This window comes from Dermacentor albipictus, chromosome 1 (assembly GCF_038994185.2).
Source record: "Dermacentor albipictus isolate Rhodes 1998 colony chromosome 1, USDA_Dalb.pri_finalv2, whole genome shotgun sequence".
NCBI lineage: Eukaryota > Metazoa > Arthropoda > Arachnida > Ixodida > Ixodidae > Dermacentor > Dermacentor albipictus.
In genome coordinates, this window is record NC_091821.1 from 486,175,828 (window position 1) to 486,196,780 (window position 20,953).

Here is a 20,953-nt window from a genome sequence, read left to right on the forward strand (position 1 = left end):
TTGGCTGAAAGTCAGCGCTTCGTCTGTATCAATCACGTCCCGATGTCCAACTCTGGTGCTCTTTTTTTTTTCAGACATGTACCAACCAGCCCAACATATAGCAGCTTATTTCTAGTGCATTCGGCACCGTTACAACCTGCCCTCTTTTTAGCGCCCGCATTTTGTGTATGAACCTTTTAGCAGTGGGTCGTGTAAGACACGCATGTATACAATTAGATTAAAGAATTCAACATTATCGCCGGACATTCTGCGGCTCTTCGGTGGATTGACATGATTAAAAGGATCGACAGGACGCAATGACAGGATGTGTCGGATCCACCAGTATGGCGTCAGGTAAGCTTCTACACTGACTGCCTGTACGCTGCGTGTACAGAAAAAGCATCGCTAGACTGAAGGCTTTACCTGAAGGCTTTCCACAGGGATCTACGTATTGCTTGAAAGACGGTGGAATTCCTTTTGGAGCAGTTGTTGCCTAGCCTATCAAGGAAGAAGCTGCAGCACCAGTCTGGACATCAAATTGTGTTGCTAGGAAACGGGAGCATTTCCGCAGGCGTAAAAGGTGTGTTGGAAAAAGGACCACAGTTCTGCTAACCACCATAACTAGGCCACGTCGATCTTCTCCGCTTGTTAACGAAAACAGTTGCACGTGCGTACGTAGAAGACAGAGATAGATGTGCTTAATAGGGCGTCGACCACCTATTTCCTGAGAAGCAAGGAGTCCTTGCGTCTCGCCAAACCTCCGTTATCATGCGGCTACGTGCTGCGAACCTCAAGCTACTACTAGCGGATGAGGAAGGCGGCTGTTATTCCACCCACTCTGGTCTACAACGAGAAGGCTGACGCTGCCATCGCACTCAGCTTCCAAGTCGCCAACTTCAAGCCTACCAAACTTAAGGCGGCTACTGCCATACTTTGTGTGGAGGCCGGACTTGACAAGCTAGCGTCTTCGGTTCGGTCGATGAAGGGTTGAAACGTGCGAGTCTTCTTCGCGGTGAAAACTCGCAAAGCAGAGGTTCCCTTCCGCGCCATCGCTTTGGAACATGACACTTCGCAGCACCTAGTGGAAAGGTACCTACAGCTGTTCCTCTCCGTCCTGGGTGTGGAAGGCCCTTGCCTTATAAAGAAGCCAAAAGAAGTGTCCGACTCTCTTCAGTACGAGCGTCCGTCACAAGTGAGCTGCTATTGTGTCGATGTAAAGTTCTTATATTATTCATTGCCGCTGGACTAGGTCGTACTAAGGTGAGCGATCGCATAGACCGCTATGGGTGTGTCAGTTTTGAGGGCTGGTGGGAAATCAGCAATATAAACTTTTTAAAAATTACTGTTGTTTTTGCTTTCCATTTTTAATAAATCACAAAGGTAAACTTTTTATTTCAAACTACGGCGTATGCGTACGCTGCTTTCTGGCCCCTATTCTTACTGGCGTTCTTTTATATAGTTGTGACAGATGTCACAAGGAATGCCTGCAACAGACAAGCGCTGTAAAAGTGTTCAGATTTGTGGATGACTTTTTTAGTTTTTTTTTCTACAAATCTAATACCTGTGACACTCAGCTTTCTTCCGGACAAAGTTTTGACGCGTTTCGTTCCTGCATGAAGATACAAGAATCAACTACTGAATTTCCCGATAATAACAATCATAGGTTCTTTCACCTTGAAATGTTTTTATCTGACCATGTGTGCTGGCAGTATGCCCTCCGCTCCAAGAAGAGCCTCCAACCCTACAGCGCTGCGCTCCCGAATCTTCTGAAGCGCGCGATTGCCATATCTTGTTTAGGGGCTGCCTGTGTCACGGCCGTGCCTTCACACGATACGCAGCTGTTTTAATTTCCAAGTGCTCAGGCTGCGAATGGCAGGCTACCGGGACAAATTAGTGTCCACCATGTCCGAACGTCCTTTAGCATACAAAACATCCAAGGTGTGGCAAGCCCAGCAATCAAAAAGAGGAAAGTTCGAATGCAAGAACCGCTGTCATTCCCTATTTGCAGTAAGTGCCTCGTAGTTTAAAAAAGGTAGCACATAAAGAGTGCATTGGAGTTGCTTTTTCGACAACAAAGGGAATTCTCCTGTAGGTGCCAAAAAGTGCATGGAGAGGATACGGGACCCACACGTGTGATAAGAAACACACAAAAAACCAGTTGATTGCTGTCACAATGTAGTACACGATATCCTCATCTCGTGCGGCCGTTGCTAATTCGGCCAAACTAGCCGCTGTTTTGATGACCGCCTCAGAGAGAGAGAGAGAGAGAGAGAGAGAGAAACGTTTATCAAACGAAACAGTGTCCCGAGCGAGGCGGGGTATCACCCTAAGGTGGGAGGGCTCCTTAGTTCAGGAACCCTCTGGCTTCGGCTGCCCTCCTGGCCCTGGCGACGCGTTGTCGTTGATCTTCCAGGTCCCCGAGTGTTCGCTTGGCCTCCCGCGTTTCGAATAGGTCGTTTGCTTCTATTGCTCGTTTTCTGTGCGTTTCTGGCTGCATTTTGCTGCCTTCCTGCCACGGGCATTCCAGGAGCAAGTGTGCCAGAGTGTCGGGTACGTTGCAAAGTGGGCAGAGGTAGCCGTGCAGCGTCGGTTAGAGGCGATGCATTATCGTTCCGTGCGTGTATGTATTACTTTGCAGGCGTCTAAGGATTAGGCTTTCTTCTCTGTCGAGTTTAGCGTGCGGTGGAGGGTACACTCGACTCTCGAGCCTGCAATGTTGCAATATGGCCGAATAGTTGGTGGGCACGGCCTCCGCCGCTTCTGTCACGGGACCGAGAGCGCGCGGGGCAAGGGGAGCCCGGCTGACGTGCTCGCGGGCAGCGGCTTGGGCCGCTTTGTTCCCCTGCTGTCCCTCGGGTCCGGATACCAACGTTACGCAGGTGTACGGGAGTGGAGTGCTTCGTCTCTTTATTATCTTGAGTGCATCGGCCGAGATGCGGCCCCTCAAGAAGTTTCTGCAGGTGGCCTGAGAGTCGGTGCATACAACCGCTGCGTCTGGGCATGTGGTGGTGGCGAGAGCGATTGCCGCTTCTTCTGCCGTTTCCGAGTTGCGTGCCTTGATGGTTGCCGATGCTAGCTCGGAGCCTTGGGAGTCGACGACGCTCAGAGCGTACGCGTTTCGATGCGGATACTTGGTCGCGTCGGTGTAGCGGGCTTTCAAGTCATGCTTGAAACTTGGTTTGATGGCGTTGGCTCTAGCCTGTCTTCTACTCTTGTTATATATGGGAAGCGTGTTGCGCGGGACACGTGTGATGCAAATGCACTCTAAAACGTCCGGTGGTATTCGCTCTTTCTTGTCCGTGCCTGCGACATACGTCTCGCTGTAGTTTAGGGTTCGGAGTACTGATTTCCCTGTGGGCGTGAGCTTGAGTTATTCCACCTGGATGTTCTTGTGCGCTTCTTCGAGATCTTGCGACGTGTTGTGGACGCCCATCTTAAGGAGACGTGATGTGGAGGCCATGGTGGAGAGTCCCAGGGCAACTTTGATTGCCTTCCTTATCATGATATTCAGCTTTTATATTTCAGCGTTCTTTAAAGCCACATACGGCGTGCTGTATGTGATGCGGCTTGTGAGGAGCGCTTGTATTATTCTTAGAGTGTCTTGCGCCTTGAGCCCGCTTCTTTGGCTTGAGATCATCTTTACTAGGTGAGTTACTTGCGAAAGGGTGCGTTCTAGTCTCTGTAGGCTGGCAGCTCCCGATCCGACTTTGTGGATATGCAGTCTAAGTATTCGCATGGTGTCGACTTTCGGGATTGTTGTCCCGCTGAGTTTGATGCTGGGGTCGGCCTCTTCGTAGTTGGGTGGTCGGCCTCTCGTTCTTGCTTTCAGGACGAGGTGTTCAGACTTCTCTGGGGCGCAGCGGAGGCCGCAGTTTCGGAGACAGCTTTCGATGGTGTCGACGGCTTCTTGTAAGCTACTTTCTTGCCTTCCAACGTTCGTAGCACTAGTCCAGAGCGTGATGTCATCAGCATATATCTCGTGACGGAGATCTGGTATGGTCTCGAGGAGTGGGGGTAGCTTGTTATAGCTACAATAAAAAGTATTAGCATTAAAGCACCTTAAAGAGTAGCGGAGAGTAAGCTGGTGGCTCTATAAATTTTCAAGTCTTTGGCGTAGCCTTTCTTATGGATTAGGATTATGTTAGTGTCCTTCCAAGATTCCGGTGCCCTCGAGGTCATGAAGCATTGCGTATACAGGGTGGCCATTTTCTCTAGAACAACCTGCCCGGGACCAGTTACCGAAGAGGAACACAGGCCCTTGAGGCTCCCTGAACCGGTTGCCCACCTCACCAGGCTCCTTGGACCAGTTGTCCAGCAGGAACACAGGCCCTTGGCGTCCATGAACAGCATAGTGGTGGATCTTGGGTTCGTTGGACCGGGCGTCCGGCCAGAACTAGTTGACCTTGAACTCCGAGCAGCACAGACCACCAGCACGCACCACGCGCCACGCGCCACGCACCACTCGAGCTCAACACTCCATCGTCGCCCTCGCGCGGAGAACACAGGATTGTTTTCGTTATCCGCGCTCTTCGATGCATATCATGAGAGAGTTTTATTATTGCAAGCTATAATGCCTGAGGCTATACATGGCTAAATGATGAGGGCGAATAAGGATGATGATATCAATGAAAAAAAATTTGGGAATTATATAAAGTTCAGGAAGGATCGATAATGTGGTCCCTGCTGCAAAACATTGCAATGACTAGGATCGTGAAATATATTAACAAAGGTGCCCAAGGGAAGCCTCAGCGTGAATACAACGTTTCAACAAGCAAACTTCTTTGTAAGTGCCATGACGCAGACAACTACCCACGCTAAAGATTCCTTTGCTCGTCTATTGTTCACTGTTGATTCGGAACGTTAAGGCGAACTTACTTTTCTTCGAGGTTATGACAAAAATTTTTTTAGGAACCCAGTGTAATCAGGTTTGTCATCCGCTATTTGACGAGAAAGAATAATTGTGTTTAGTGATTTGCCATGTTTGTACAATGTGGAGTTAGGCGGTTGTTTGGCCTTGCCTTTTCAAGCTGTCTCTTATCTTACGGCTGAACGGCCATAGAGTGAACACATATCGACGAATTCGCGATCCAAAGTGACCGTGGTCAGATCTAGCTGCAAGGCGATCTAAACTAATAATGGACGTGGGCAGGAAACGTGGCGTGGGCGCGAAATGATGGGGCGCGGCTTGCAATGCGCCGGAGCGAAATGAGGCATGCATCGCCAACAGCATGGCGTAGATTACAAATCGGTAAACTTATTAGAAGTAAAACATTTTCAAGGTGCTAGTCTAATGACTTCGAAGTTAGTGCCACAGTGGGCTTTACTCTCGTGCAGGATGACTTCGTAAAGTTGTTTGCCCTGTGCGAACGGCACTTCCCGTGAATCTCCAGGCTGTTCACTTCTTTCGCGAAGGGAAACTCTGAAGTAACGTAGAGCTTTTAGTTCTCAACCTTCACTTACACAAAAAACGGTGCATCGAGGTTATACGTGAGGGTTTCGGCCACATGTGCACGGAGTTTATATTTAGTGGTCTTCCCACCTTCCCCATGTTGCGCTGCTCGCCACAGGTGGCGCTGAGCAGCGTGGCACCGCTGCTACTCAGTGGCACAGCCTGTTCACTGGATTGAGTCAGTGAACAGGCGTAGAGGCAATACAGGTTTGTGTGCAATTCTTCCGCTGCTATTGCTATGTCATCAAAATTACTGATCATATTACCCTGCTTATCATTCCGTGCATACATCTTGGCTAGCCCTATGCCTAGTTTTCTTCTCACTGATTTCATGCTGAGTCTATTTTTAATGCTCCCTCAGTCGTTCCTGATATAGCTTTTGTTATAGCTTAATGAATCTTTCAACAGTTCTGTAGGAAACAATTTCCAGATTACATTTCACATAGTCCGAGTACATCTTTCTTCCGAAAGCAGAAATACATATAGGTTCTAAATATTTAAAGCTGCACTATCTGGGCAACACTACACGCTGCCACCGCAGCCGCCACCGAATCGCTAGCACACATGATCCACTCATAAAAAAATTTGCCTCTATGAACCAATCTGAACTGCTCCTAACGATGTCCCTCTCTGTACGGAATTACGCAGTTAAACAGCAAATGGCACATAAACGTCCACACTGGAACAAACATACACCATAACTAGAGAATTCCTTGACAAAAACAAATATTTCCAACCCTTCTTAACAAGGATTTGGAGCACCTGTTCGCTTTCTTTCTCTCGGATATGCGGGGGATACATCCCACTGATGGTGCAAAGACAGCTGAGTTGGTCGCGGAGGGGATTTAATGTTTAGTATCATGGTGCGAACAGGGAGAAGAGGGGGCTTCTGTCTCTTGTGCATGACAGCGCACACTTTCCTTGCTACAAAACCCGGGTCAGACAAAAAAAACGTAGTAGATAGCTTTCAAGTAAAATAGCCACCAAAGCTTCGCGTATCTTTCATACCAACATATGAATTTCCTGCCCAAATACATTAGGAAGACTCTCGTTTATCTAATGAACATCTTTCTAGCCCTATTAAAACACGACATCCAGGCAAAAGGATGAATGTTCGAAGATTCGATACTATGTCCCGTTATTTCGCAAGGAGCAAAAAAGAACGTGGTGCTTAACTTGTTATTTTAAATACAGTGTGAATCGTGAAAGGTTTATTAATCTAGTGATTCTTCTGCTTTTAGTAAAAAATAAAATAAACATAGATATAAAGCGATACATAACACAGCACCGAGAAAGAATTATGGGAGGAATTAGTGAACACAAGTTTTAATTATGTCAATAGCGTGTAAATGTATATCACATTCATTTAAATAAAAAACTGTACAGTAGAATTAATTGCTATTATCTCTGCTCAGAAGAAGCTCCCTGGAAAATATTGAGAAAGGAGTAAAGGAATTCTTTTCGCCGTCTGATTTACAAAGCTGATATAATTTTTCCACGTTCATGCTGTGTAAACTAAATATTCATTGAATAATCGCTCTACAATATTGATATTATTTTCCGTATTCTTTATGTGTTAACTAAAATTTGATCTACTGATTCGCTGCTGCAACACTTGAATTGCGGTTGATTTTAGGTACTCTACGCACTGAGGTACAAGTGTATTACTCAACTATACTTGTAAACAGAAGTCAAATTGCGCACTTCATATAATGCTGTACGAGTGATTTGAAATAATAGTTTTAGTGTAACCCACCCGGATAACGGCCTGAGCGCCAGCAGTAGCTGAAATAAATATTCGTAAACAAATGGTAGCACGACTGAGGACGGTAGATAAGCAGGCGATAGAGCTTTGGTAGAAACTTGCCTGGCGATATATTTTGTACCTATGAAGCTTCCCCGAAAATGGCGTAAATATTCACGTCAAATCCTAGTCAGATAATATTTTCACAACAACCATCAGGTGTGTGTAATTTCCAGCGGAATAGTTTTTTTTTTTTTGCATTCAGTGTAGCAGAAAGCCGAGAGGGATAGTCATAGCCTAAGAATCACATACTCATAGGTCAATGAAAAGTACCTATGGTCTCATTTAGCTCTACAAACAGAGTAGCCATAAATTGATAGCAGAGCCTGCGCGTTCCCATCAATTCCGGCAAAGAAAGTCATGAAGTTACAAAAACCACGAAGGAACCCCAATGATAGCCCACAAATCTCTCTAAGGTAGCTGGCAAAACAATTGTGTGCAATTTACTTTGCCGTTTCAGGTGACGGCCGTAAGAAAAGCACAATTTGAACGTAATGTCACACTATTCCACTTTGTGCTTGGTGCTGGCGACCAACATAAAAAAAAGAAGCTGCAGCAGGAAGCTCAGCGCAACTCGGCGTGCTTACAGTGTGCAACACCTGTGGCGGCTTTCTTCACGACTATGTCTCCTTGCCACTTCGCTGTCCGTAGCACAAGTGTGAGAGAGAAGCTCTCAAAATTTATTTCTTTCAACGCCCGTCACGGGAGAGGAGGATCGTTACGTAGCGTCAGGCGAGGTGTATAAAACACGAGGAGCGGCGTTTTCGTAGCCACACTCGCAGTGTAACTACAGTGGTGTACGGAGAAGCAAGCGATCACCCATTTGTGGATATGATGTCTAAGGTAGTGGTGGAGTGACGGTTTCTTATGCTTATCTAAAAAGAACATAACCTCTTTGTCAAACTTCGTTTCCAATAGAGATAACAGCATCAGGCAGCGTGGCGTAATACGGTTATATATAACAGGTTAAAAGGATTGCTTTAATTTCCACAGTTATACTTATAATATTGAATACCATATACAAGCTGGTAGCAGTGCGTGTCTGTGTGGAAAGCCATATTGTGTTGGAAAATCTGGTTGTCTTCATTAACGTTTTTTTTTTTAAAGGAACAAAAGTACTTAGCCAGAAGGTAAGCGTATACTAAGCGTCTTCGGCAGAAATGAACTTAGACACATGCTGCAACTTGCGATGTTACTGTTATAGCTTTCAGAAATCATAACACTTTAGAAGTTTTCAAACACTATTAGGTCAAGAGACAGGCTGAAGCTTTCGTTAGGCCTATTGAACACGAAAGGGGTGAACGGCAACAGGCGTTCGCATTAAAGAATAAACAACTGCAATCGTGCGGTAGTCCAACCAGCAGAACGCGCGATTGGTTATTGGTGTATGCAACGATACTGATGCTAATCTTATCCAATGCAGGCCCCTGTGTTCCTCGCCTTTGTCACCCTTGTTAGAGCTGGAAACATCTTTGGCGGTGGCCAGCAGTATGGGTTCCAAGGCGCAGGTTTTCAAGCCGGCAGTTTTCGAGGACCACTGTACGCTGCGGCTGCTACTCCTGGTGTCTCCGCTGCTGGTGCCTCTTACGTACGTCATTCGACCTTTGCTAGGCGGGACTCGTTACATCACTTGGAATTGCGAATTATTTTTACTCACGCTTGAAATATCGAGCCGCTGTTATTCGACTACGAATTTGGCCGCATGTATTTCGTTTCGGAATATTCATAACTTACTGCTGTGCAGAATGAACAATATGTTAATTGAAACGAAAACAGGGCAGAATTTATGCTACCGCCAGTATTTACTATATCGTATTACGGAAAACGGCGATCACAACGACTTGTTATTTAAAACTATTGCACCTTTGCTGGATATGCATTGTCTCTGTGGTGCATCGACCAAGCCTAGTAATTGAGGCACCCCTTGCACAAGGAAGTGAGTGAGTGAGTGAGTGAGTGAGTGAGTGAGTGAGTGAGTGAGTGAAAACTTTTATTGAGCGTTTTAAGAGTTTCGCGGTTACGAGGTCTCTGTCGTCTTCATCTTCTTGTTCTGGCGACTTGAGGCTCCTCTTCAGCAAGGGTGGGCCCCTATTCTAAGGCTCCACTGAATCTTTCTGCATCGCTCGCGTGCTGCACTAGGGTCCTTTGGGCCGTGAGCTCGCTGCTGGTGAGCCGACTCTCCCATTCCTCCGCACTCGGGTGTTCGTGTTTGTGGAATGCTTTGTTGAGTTCGCTCTCCCAGGCGATGTGGTAGAGTGTAGGTGTGGGACCGCACCAAGGGCAGGTGGCCCTGTATTGTGTCGGAAACATCTTATTGAGCATGTGTAAGTTGGGGAAGGAGTTTGTGTGTAGTCTGTGCCAGCTGGTCGCTTGTAACAGTTTTCTCAACTAGATGAAATACAGGTTGTCTTTGTTGGCAAATTATTTACATATTGCTCAAGGAGCTCCAGTGTTATGATAAGAAAGAATCTGGTAACAATAATAAGTAGTAATAGTTCTATGAACACTGTCATAGGCCGCAAGGAAACACAAACGCGCCTTCGTATTTTCGCAGTTTGATCTCATCAGCTTCATCGTAGTTTATCGTATGGTCTCTGTTTTTTAATTCGTACTTCTTTTCAATCTATCAGCCTCCCCAACCGTACAGCTTCGGGTACGACACTGCGGATGAATTTGGCACCCAGATTTTCCACAAGGAACAAGGGGACGCAAGCAACGCAAAGACTGGCTCGTACGGTTACCGCGACGCAAGCGGCCTCTTCCGCACAGTGAACTACGTGGCCGATGCGAACGGATTCCGTGCCACTGTGGACACCAATGAGCCCGGCACCGCTCCGGGTGCCAGCGCAGACGCCGTGTTCAACGCTAACCCTGTGGCGGCACCAGCCGGTGCCAGTGGTCGCTATGCTGGAGCGGGTGGTCCGTGGGCTGGCTAGACACGTCACTAGTGGTATTTACGCACATGTCTAAATACTGGAAGCATTCTTTGTGCCCAAAAGTCATGTAAACATGTTTTCTGGAATAAATGAGCCAGCTATAAGCGCTGTTCAAGATGTAATTCGACTATTGCATATTGTTACGTAAGAAGACGCAAATGAAAAAGCTATATACAAGTATATTTACAACGTAATACGCCACACTTGGCCAAGAGGCAACAGCCCGCGCTAGCCTCCAATCGTTGTCGTCGTCTTCGTACTGCTCGCCTCTTCGTCATCGGTAATACTATTCCGTAGCACTACCCCCGGCGGCAAAAGCGCCTTCCCGGAGCGACTAAAGGCCGGACTTGGAAACAGTGTAGTAGGCCTTGAGCCTACTGACGTGCACGACATCACTAGGTGCCACAGTAGATGACGAGGTTGAGCTCACAGGGGCAATTTCGTACGTCAGAGGCGTCACCTGGCGCAGCACGCGGTAGGGCCCGGTGTATCGCGAAAGGAGCTTCTCTGAAAGTCCGACGTGACGGGAGGGCGACCAGAGGAGCACGAGCGCACCAGGCGAAAACTGTACGTCACGGTGGCGGGCGTTGTACTGACGCTGCGGAGTGGTTTGCGAGTCCGTCAGTCGAGCACGGGCAAGCTGGCGTGCATGGTCGGCGAGAGCGATGGCGTCGCGCGCATACTCGCTTGTTGAGATCGAAGCAGGAGGAAGTGCCGTGTCAAGGGGCAAGGTCGGTTCGCGACCGTAGAGCAGATAAAAGGGAGAAAATCCGGCGGTGTCGTGCCGGGAAGAATTATAAGCGAATGTGACGTAAGGAAGGGCAATGTCCCAGTCGCGGTCGTCCTTGGAAACGTACTTTTACAGCATATCGGTAAGAGTACGGTTTAACCGCTCTGTCAGGCCATTGGTTTGAGGATGGTATGAGGTAGTCAGCTTGTGTTGAGTGGAGCAGGAACGTACAATGTCGGCGATAACTTTCGAGAGGAAGTTACGACCACGGTCAGTGAGCAGCTCTCGCGGGGCGCCATGAAGTAAGATAATGTCACGCAAGAGGAAGTCCGCGACGTCAGTGGCGCAACTGGTAGGGAGAGCCCGCGTGATAGCGTATCGGGTGGCGTAATCAGTTGCGACGGCTACCCATTTGTTCCCAGAGGATGACGTGGGAAAGGGACCGAGGAGGTCTAATCCAACACGAAAGAACGGTTCCACAGGGACAGTGATCGGCTGGAGATGACCGGCAGGTAGCACCTGAGGTGTTTTCCGACGCTGGCAGGTATCGCAGGCAGCAACATACTGTCGGACGGAGCGAGCGAGACCAGGCCAATAGAAGCGGCGGCGGACGCGGTCGTACGTGCGGGTTACGCCAAGATGTCCTGCAGTAGGTGCGTCATGCATCTCAAAGAGCACCGTCTGTCGTAGATGTTTTGGCAAGACAAGAAGAAGATCAGATCCGTCAGGAAGGAAGTTCCTTCGGTACAGAATGCCGCCCTGGAGGACATATCGGCGAACGGATGCGTCGGTAGGTGTAGAGCGCAGACGCTCGATGAGTACTCGCAGCGATAGGTCTCGGTACTGCTCATCGGCGATGTTAGCGAAGGCAGACACAGAGAAAATGCCGTCGGCGGTACTACTGTCGGCGTCGTCAGGCTCGTCTACTGGGTAGCGAGACAGGCAGTCAGCGTCCTTGTGTAGTCGGCCAGATTTGTAGGTGACAGAGAACGAATATTCTTGGAGGCGTAAGGCCCAGCGACCAAGTCTTCCTGAAGGGTCTTTCAATGAGCATAACCAACAAAGCGCGTGATGGTCTGTGATAACGGAAAAGGGTCGGCCATATAAGTATGGGCGGAACTTCGCAACCGCCCAAACTAGGGCCAGACACTCACGCTCAGTGATGGAATAGTTGCGCTCCGCGGGTGAGAGGAGCCTGCTGGCGTAAGCGAGAACACGGTCGTTGCCGCGCTGGCGTTGTGCCAGTACTGCGCCAATTCCGTGACCGCTGGCATCAGTACGAACTTCGGTAGGCGCAGAAGGATCGAAATGGGCCAGAACGGGAGGCGTTGTGAGAACGTCGATTAGATGCGAGAATGCAGAGGCCTCGTTATCGCCCCACTGGAAAGAGGCGTCTTTTTTCAAAAGCTCGGTTAGTGGTCGTGCGATGGGGGCGAAATTTTTCACGAAACGGCGGAAGTAGGAACAAAGGCCCATGAAGCTGCGCACATCCTTGACACACTTCGGAACAGGAAAGTGCGTAACAGCATGGATCTTGCCTGGGTCCGGTTGCACTCCGTTCGCGTCAACGAGATGCCCAAGGACGGTAATCTGGCGACGGCCGAATTGGCAATTCGATGCGTTCAGTTGCAGACGGGCGCGACGAAAAACGTCCAGGACTGCCGAGAGGCGCTCGAGGTGCGTAGCGAACGTTGGGGAGAATACTATGACGTCATCCAAGTAGCACAGGCATATGGACCATTTGAAACCGTGAAGAAGGGAGTCCATCATGCGTTCAAAAGTGGCAGGAGCGTTACATAGACCAAACGGCATCACTTTGAATTGATAAAGACCGTCCGGAGTTACAAAAGCAGTCTTCTCGCGGTCGAGATCGTCCACAGCAATCTGCCAGTAGCCGGAGCGGAGGTCAATAGAAGAGAAGTAACGAGCACCATGGAGGCAGTCAAGGGCGTCATCGATCCGAGGTAGGGGATACACGTCCTTTTTGGTAACCCTGTTAAGGTGCCGATAATCCACGCAAAAGCGCCATGAGCCATCCTTCTTTTTTACCAGTACAACCGGTGACGCCCATGGACTACATGACGGTTCTATGATGTTATTGGCAAGCATTTTGCGAACTTCAGCGTGAATAACTTGACGCTCAACCGGTGACACTCGATACGGGCGGCGATGAATAGGAGGGGCATCGCCGGTATTAATGCGATGTTTAACAGTTGTAGTTTGGGCCAAAGGACGATCGTGAAAGTCAAAAATATCGTTGTAGGAAAACAGAACGCGGTAGAGCTCACGAGCGTGCTCGGACGGCATGTCGGGCGCAATCATGTTCTGTAAGTCGGCGATGGTGCAAGTTGTCGACTGAGATGGTAGAGGAGGATCGACTGAATGGCTGTCTACCTCAATAGATGCTATTGAGTGATCGTCAAATGAGCAAAGCTGGGCCAGAGACATCCCGCGTGGCAGCACTTGTGTCGTCAAGCCAAAATTGACCACGGGCAGGCAGACGCAATTAGCCGTAATAGATAAAACGGTATCAGGTACCGTGATCCCGTGTGTAAGGAGGACATCTTGTATAGGAGCCGCGATATAGTGACCGTCGGGCACTGGTGGGGATGACACTAGGTCAACGTAAGTCAGTGCCGTAGGTGGCAAGCGAACAAAGTCGACGGAACTGAGGCGACTGGGGTGTGGTTCAGCGGGATCCAGAACAGGCAGGTCAAGGCGGAGAGTACTGGCGGAACAATCAATTAGAGCAGAATGTGCGGAGAGGAAGTCTAAGCCGAGGATGATGTCATGGGGACAGTGGGCGATGACCGTGAATAGCACGACTGCTGAGCGATCGGCGAAGGAGACGCGGGCGGCACACATATCAATTACGGGGGCTGTTCCGCCATCGGCGACACGGACAACAAGCGTCGTGCCGGGCGGGATTATTTTTTTCAGGCGGGCACGAAAGTCCGCGCTCATTACCGACAAATGCGCCCCAGTGTCTATAAGAGCAGATACAGGAACACCGTCGACTTGCACGTCAAGAAGGTTCAGATGAGTGGGCAACGTCAGTGGAGGATTTGGCGGCGTAGGGAGCAATGCAGCGTCACCTCGAGGCGCTGCATCATTCAGTTTTCCGGCTGGGAGCGGCGTCCGAAGGGAGTCGGCGAAAAGGAGCGACGGGGCTGGGGAGAGCGAGATTGACGTCCCTGGGGCGAAGGTGAACGAGAATAGGGGCGGTTCGGCGCAGGAGAGTCAGTGGCGGCATTATCGGGGCGTGCGGCATAAGGACGAGAAGGGCCACCCGAGGGGCTAGAATAGGCAGTATAAGCAGACCGGGTCGGGGAAGTCCAGCGACTTCGACAGTGCCGAGAAATGTGCCCGATGCGACGGCAGTGAAAACAAATGGGCTTGTCGTCAGCAGTGCGCCATTCAGCTGGGTTGCGGAAACGTGGTGGGTAAGACGATGCGGGACGGGGCGAAATCGAAGAAGCCGGATGGGTATCAGGGTGATGGGCCGAGCAGATGGTGTGAAGGCCCATGTTTTTGAACTCCTGGCGGACAACTGCCTGGATCAGGGAAACCGTGACTGCCGGTGCGTTGGTGGGGCTGGAGTCGAAGGCAGCCGGATAGGCGGCCTCAATCTCACGCCGAACGATCTTGGTAATATCGCCGGTGCTGTTGGGACGAGGAGCGTCGGCACAGGAAGAAGTCGCTGGGGTGTTGGGCAAACGGGCAAACTGCTGATCGATACGTCTGCTTTTAGCGAGTTCCAGACGGCGGCACTCTTTGATAACAGCATCCACCGTCGCGACGTTGTTGAACACGAGCAAGTTGAAGGCGTCATCGGCAATGCCTTTGAGGATGTGGGATACCTTGTCTGACTCAGGCATGTGTGCATCAACTTTGCGGCACAGAGCCAGGATGTCCTGAATGTACGTGACATAGGGCTCTGTTGACGTCTGCACACGGCCGGAAAGCGCCTTCTGCGCGGCAAGTTTGTGACCGTAGGGGTTGCCGAACAAGTCTCGGAGCTTTTGCTTGAACGAATCCCAACTGGTGAGCTCCTCTTCGTGCGTCCGAAACCAAACTCTAGGTGTGCCACCGAGGTAAAAGACTACGTTGGCGAGCATGATAGTAGGGTCCCACCGGTTATTGCGGCTGACGTGTTCGTACAGGCTGATCCAGTCGTCGACGTCGTCCCCATCTTTGCCCGAGAATACGCCAGGATCACGAGGAGCAGGGAGAGATATGTAGGTCGTCGAAGTGGCAGGAGGGGTCGGAGGCGGCTGAGTCGAATTGTCATCGCCGGGAGCCATGAAGCTAGGCTCGACGTACCGTCCACTGCGAAGCTCCGTGACGAGGCACAGGGAACGTCCACCTCCACCAGATATGTTACGTAAGAAGACGCAAATGAAAAAGCTATATACAAGTATATTTACAACGTAATACGCCGCACTTGGCCAAGAGGCAACAGCCCGCGCTAGCCTCCAATCGTTGTCGTCGTCTTCGTACTGCTCGCCTCTTCGTCATCGGTAATACTATTCCGTAGCAATATAAAGATGGTCGCCTGCACATTTTTGAGACACATGTGATATGCCAAACTTCTTGCGGCTATATGTAGCAATTATTGCGCACTCCGACCCATAAAGGGGCGTAACACGCGTATTGGCCATGGCTATGGCCACTACGTGCCACCTGGCCAATGCCGTTGCATGTGATGCGATTTTCGTAAATAATGTGTGTGTGGAAGCTTAATGAAAGTAAACAAGATAACATAATCCTTCCGGGGCTATTTTGTCCCATAAGCGTAATCGCTAGCTACCCTGCCTGCATTTCCTTCTTTGAAAACTCTTGCTCACTGGCTATGGCGTTGGGCTGCTAAGCAGGAGGACGCGGGATCGAAACCCGGCCACGGCACCGGCAACCCCATGCGCATGGCATTCCCATGCGCATGGGGTTGCGGTGGACGAGTTTTCGGCTTATAGGCGACAGACGGACGGACGGATGAATCGGCTTGCCATATGCAGCTACGCTGTGAAAATAATAGCAATGTAATGAAATGGGTGCGTAGTAAATACCATTAAGAGAAACTGTTTCACTCAAAGAAGCAAAACGTCGAGCACGCATGTGTTTCACGCTTTTGACATGGTTTCGTTCTGTTTGGAAAATGTGCTCATTTTTAATCACACTGTAACTGCGCACGCGTTCAGAGATTAGGCGAAAAACCCATTCTACATCTTGTTGCGTTATAGACCAACCTATAAATATTGCTATGTAATGTCCTTTATTTTGGCTTCATACTAATAGTAAGATGCTATTATATGGTAGTGATGGTAAAGGACACAGTGGCAAAACTGTCAAAGTCGCTAAATTCGTCAGCGATCGCAGAAAGACTTAAGAAACACCACGTGGATTACTCCTGGTCGGGTGTGGCGCCGATATGATGGCGAAATGTCGTCTGGCGCGATTTCATAGTCAGGTGCGCCAATGCGTCGGGTGATCTTGTAGGTGTAAAGTCCTCGTTGCTGTATCGCAATCCAAACCGAAACACGGTGGCCGTGCTTGTACTCGACATAGCGTAGTCGATTCTCTGCTGGTACTTTATGCACAGGCGGGCGAGCTATCGGGCTTCGGCGCGCTAGAGATAGGCATAGACGTTGACCTTTTGTTGATCGGTAATCTACGGCAGCGTAGCGTCGAGAGTCGTCGTCGGGTTCCTTCCCTAAACCAGCTTGAACAGCGTGATTGGTGTTCTTTCTTGCACACCCGTGTTGTAAGAAAAGGTTCCGTACGGAAGGATGGCGTACGTCCCACCTATTTTGTTCGATTTCGACATACACCGCAAGCATGTCGGCGAAGGTGAGGTTCAGCCGCTCCGTAAGACCATCCGTTTGCTTTTGGTAGCCAGTTGTCCTCCTGTGGCTTGTCTGGTTGTATTGCAGAATGGATTGGGTGAGCTCTGCAGTGAATGCCATTCCTTTATCGATGAAGGACTTCTACGGCACCATGTGGCAGAAAGATGTTATCGACAAAAAATTTAGCGGCTCCAGCAGCGCTGCCTTTAGGCATAGATTTTGTTTTGTCGTAGTGGGTGGTGTGGTGGAAACACCACATCGTAGACGATGTGGTGCTTCCTATGTTCCCGAAGGACAAGAAGCTTGCAGCGAAGTGGGTCATTGTGGTGAGTAGAGAGAATTTCGTGCCGACGAAATCAACTGTGCTGGGCTCGGCCTATTTCCGCGACAGTGATTATCCTCGGAGCTTGACAACAAAGCGGGCAATCGGTATTCCAATTCTGGTGTTCCGGTGTCCACATTGCAAACTCGAGCTATGCGAACATTTGCAGCCATAAACGTCTGCTAACACAGTTTTAGCGTAGCTGGATAGCCTTACGACCAAAGCGGAAACGCGCTGTTGCTAACATTGCTAGGCTTGCCTAGCGACATTCGACGTACGGTTCCAGTTACCGTAAAGTTACCGTGTTTATTACATGGCGGTGCTAAAACTGCCTAATATCTCTATGTCAACACTAGCATGCAGCACGCATACCGATTCTTGATAGAGCCACAATCGCAAAGTCGTCAAACCATAGACAGAATATTGCACATAAATTCCCCCTGGCCATCGCGATCTGGATGTGAATGATAAGCAACTCCCATGACTGTACGTCGCAGCACTGTATGCGCGCTGTGCAACGGGGTACTTATGTTCGCGATCGTGTATCAACACGCAAAAAACCACCGAACTTTAGTCCAACAGCGGCAAGGTGCTTGACATCGCGGAGTTGCCCTCGTGTTTCCAAGCTAATGCGAAGTTAGTGCTTCGGCATTCTTCCAGCAGCATGTTCCCAGCGACACTTTAGCGCGTTTTTTCTCCTGTAATCGCAACGTGCAGCTACATGAAAAAACGTACGTACCAGCTAATATTTTCAATGCGCGAGAAGGTGCACACCTCATTCTCGCTGTTGCCGCACTCAACATTGTCGTTGCCGCCACCGTTTTCTGTATGGGCTGTCAGTTCGGACATGTAAGGCGATAATACAAGCTGTCCGAGACAGCGAGAACATTCCCTCATGCTTACAACTCATCTGTGAAGACAGACCAGAACAGCCTGCTACGTTCTGAAACGACGGCGCCGACCGGTGATCTCTGTGAATGACGTCACAGCGGTCCCGTCCAATCACGGGCAACAGCGGCATTCGCGCGATGTTCTGAGGCTCTGGTGCGCGTTTTCTTACAAAAACCAGCCGCTTGCGTTTGTTTCCGCCATTTTAAACTAGATATTCTTGTTCAATCGACTCAATACTGTAGAATGCAGCAGGGAACTCTTTTTTTTTTCGAAAAGTGTTTCAGCTTCCCTTTAATCAACAGCAGTACACAGCCGTTAACAGGGCCACTGACAAGGCATTGGCATGCCAACTGATTGACTCCGCATTTTGCCAGGACCAACACCTTTAAATATTCCTTGTTTCTACGCACAATAACCGAATGGAATTACTTGCCCATATCGCTTGTTATTAACGCTGAAAGCATTGAATGTGTTCACTGCTAAACATGAGGCAGTTGAAAAATGTTGTTTCCTTCCTTTTTATCTTGTTTTGGTGCAATGTTTTTGAAATTGTAATTTTTAATTTTCTTGAAATCTTGATATTGTAATTAATTTTGGTATTTTTTGTTCTGTTACTCACGTGCCCTTGCATTTCCTTGTTGTTGTTGTCTTTTCCTTTACTTCTGCACCTCCTGCAAGGGGAACTACATGACCTGCAGTATTTTCTAAACAAAATAAATAAGCATGTAACCATCGCCCGATTTCCTTAAACAGCGTTCCCGGCGAATTGCTTGAACACATCATCGTTTCGAACCTACCCAGTCATTTGGCATCTCATAATTTATTTTTTTTTAAAACAAGCATGGGTTCACAAATGGATTCTCATGCGGCACACAAGAGAATTTGCTAATGATCTATTCCGTAAAGCTGATGATATGCATGACGACTGCATATTCATAGATTTTTCAAAGGCATTCGACTGTGTGGGCCTATGTCACCTTATGAGAAAATCTTAAAATGACAGAAAGCTGAACTAGTTGGTAAGGATTCATTATGCAAAAAAGATCTGAGGTGTGCAGACAGGACACAGGAGGTGAGAAGTGGATAACACGAACGCCGACTATCAACTGAAGGGATCACTAAGGCGAAAAAAAAGAAGACACAAAACTCATCTGCGCAAGCTCAGGAATGGTATCACCACGTGTCAGTCGGGTGCATGTGCCGGTCTACCTGAGAAATAACTGTTAAGTCACTTAATCTCTTCCTCATATAAAGTAATCGAAAACTGACTCACGCATGCACTTCCACCTTTATAGATATGCCATGCCTCTACCATAAGACGCGTATATTTATTCTTAAGCCTTTACAATATCGCGCATTCATCTAACTCTGGCGTGCAGTTAAAATCTTCGCAATGAAGGGAAAAACTAGGGCGATCCGCCGGTGAAAGGCATTTTATGTTCCATTACCCTCTGATTGATACACCATCCCATTTGCCCAACGTAGAACTGGCCACAGCTAAGGGGAATTTTATAAACCACACCCATACGACAGTCAGTAAAACTGTTGTTCTTGTGCTGCACTGGACAAATATCTGTTGTTTTTTGGCATACCTATAATGGTAGAAGTGCATGCGAGAGTCAGCCTTCGATTACATTAAATAAGGAAGATATTAGTAAGATATTAGTGAGGAGCAGTTGCTGGAATTAGGCCATCTTTTGAATATCTATCTACCTTTCCACTACAGTGCTGACGACTACGTGGTTCCTGCTGTCACCCTCTTGCGCAGCCTCCTTCCGCGTGCAGCTGCACTCCTGTTTGAACGTGCTGCCTAACTGCGCTTTCCCCTAGGAACCACTGCGCCTGCGTTGCCTGATCTTAGGGTGACAAAGAGGATCTACGGGACTCACGACTGCGGCTCTAAGGGGTATAAAAGGAACCACTGGGGCACTCGGTCCACTTGTGGGCAGCAGCCGCTGGAATTAGGACATCTTTTGAATATGTACTACATGGCTATTAAATCTACTATGGCTATAAAAGAAGACAACGTTTCACTGGCCCGCTCACTTGGCAGTGGTGGCGACAACAGAGCATCATCTAAGCGCCTGCTGCTTTTCTTGCTGCAGATCACCGATCAGCGCAGCTGCATCCGACGCCCTTTACCGGTACGGCTCCCACGCGCCGTATCCGAGCACTGTCATCACCAAGAGGCGTCACCACCAGGAGGCGTATCTGTGCAAGGATCTGCGGCATCTCGACGAGCAGCTGGCTATAAAAGAAGACAACGTTTCACTGGCCCGCTCACTTGGCAGTGGTGGCGACGACAGAGCATCATCTAAGCGCCTGCTGCTTTTCTTGCTGCAGGTTAGTACGGTACACACGTAACTTTTTTTTCTTTTTTTTTCTCTGCGTCAGTCGCCGCTACTGCCAAGTTGTCAAATTGTAGTGCTTACTTTGTTGGTTGTCTTGCGAAGCATGTCGAAAGATTTGGCTAAAATGAAGGACGATTTCGCTAGGCTAAAAGAAGAGCTAAAACAAGAACTAAAGACATTCAAGGAATCGATGGAAAGGGAACTTCGGAATGAAATCAGGGAATTACGCCTTGAACAACGTAATCTTACTCAGAGTCTTGAGTACGCTTATGCTGAAATCCGCGATATGAAGAAAGAAGTGCAGGACCAAAAATGAAAAAGCACAGAACAAGCAAGTGAAAATGATGTGCTTAAGGCTAAATGCTCCACTCTTGAAATGACTGCCTCAGACCTAGAAAAGGGAGTTGTTCATTCAAAGCAATACTCACGGAAAGCAAATCTTGAGATTTTTGGGGTCGTCGAGAGGGAGAGCGAAAACGTTGTGGCCATTTTGTCCGAGATTGGAAACGCCATCAAAGAACCTATCACTGAATCTGACATCGAGACATGTCATCGTGTTCCCACCTGGAAGCCTGCCATAACAAACATAGTGGTTCAATTTAAGTCAAGAACAAAGCGTGATGCTGCTCTCAGGAAAGCAAAGAAGAC

At 48.8% G+C, this 20,953-nt stretch overlaps 1 protein-coding gene and 1 long non-coding RNA gene across 2 annotated transcripts in view; both read left to right on the forward strand.

The window, feature by feature from the left end:
* Nucleotides 1–20,953, forward strand: part of LOC135911880 (uncharacterized) — a 58,867-nt gene that overhangs the window by 15,630 nt on the left and 22,284 nt on the right. The window contains exons 4-7 of the mRNA XM_070531737.1: nt 4,195–4,344; nt 8,015–8,075; nt 8,656–8,820; nt 9,863–10,166. Coding sequence (XP_070387838.1) covers nt 4,195–4,344; nt 8,015–8,075; nt 8,656–8,820; nt 9,863–10,166 — 680 coding nt within the window. The remainder of the gene's footprint in view (nt 1–4,194; nt 4,345–8,014; nt 8,076–8,655; nt 8,821–9,862; nt 10,167–20,953) is intronic.
* On the forward strand, nt 16,986–20,373 carry LOC135912114 (uncharacterized). Its single transcript, XR_010567564.1, has 2 exons — nt 16,986–17,067; nt 20,060–20,373. It is a non-coding gene; the product is annotated as an uncharacterized lncRNA (long non-coding RNA).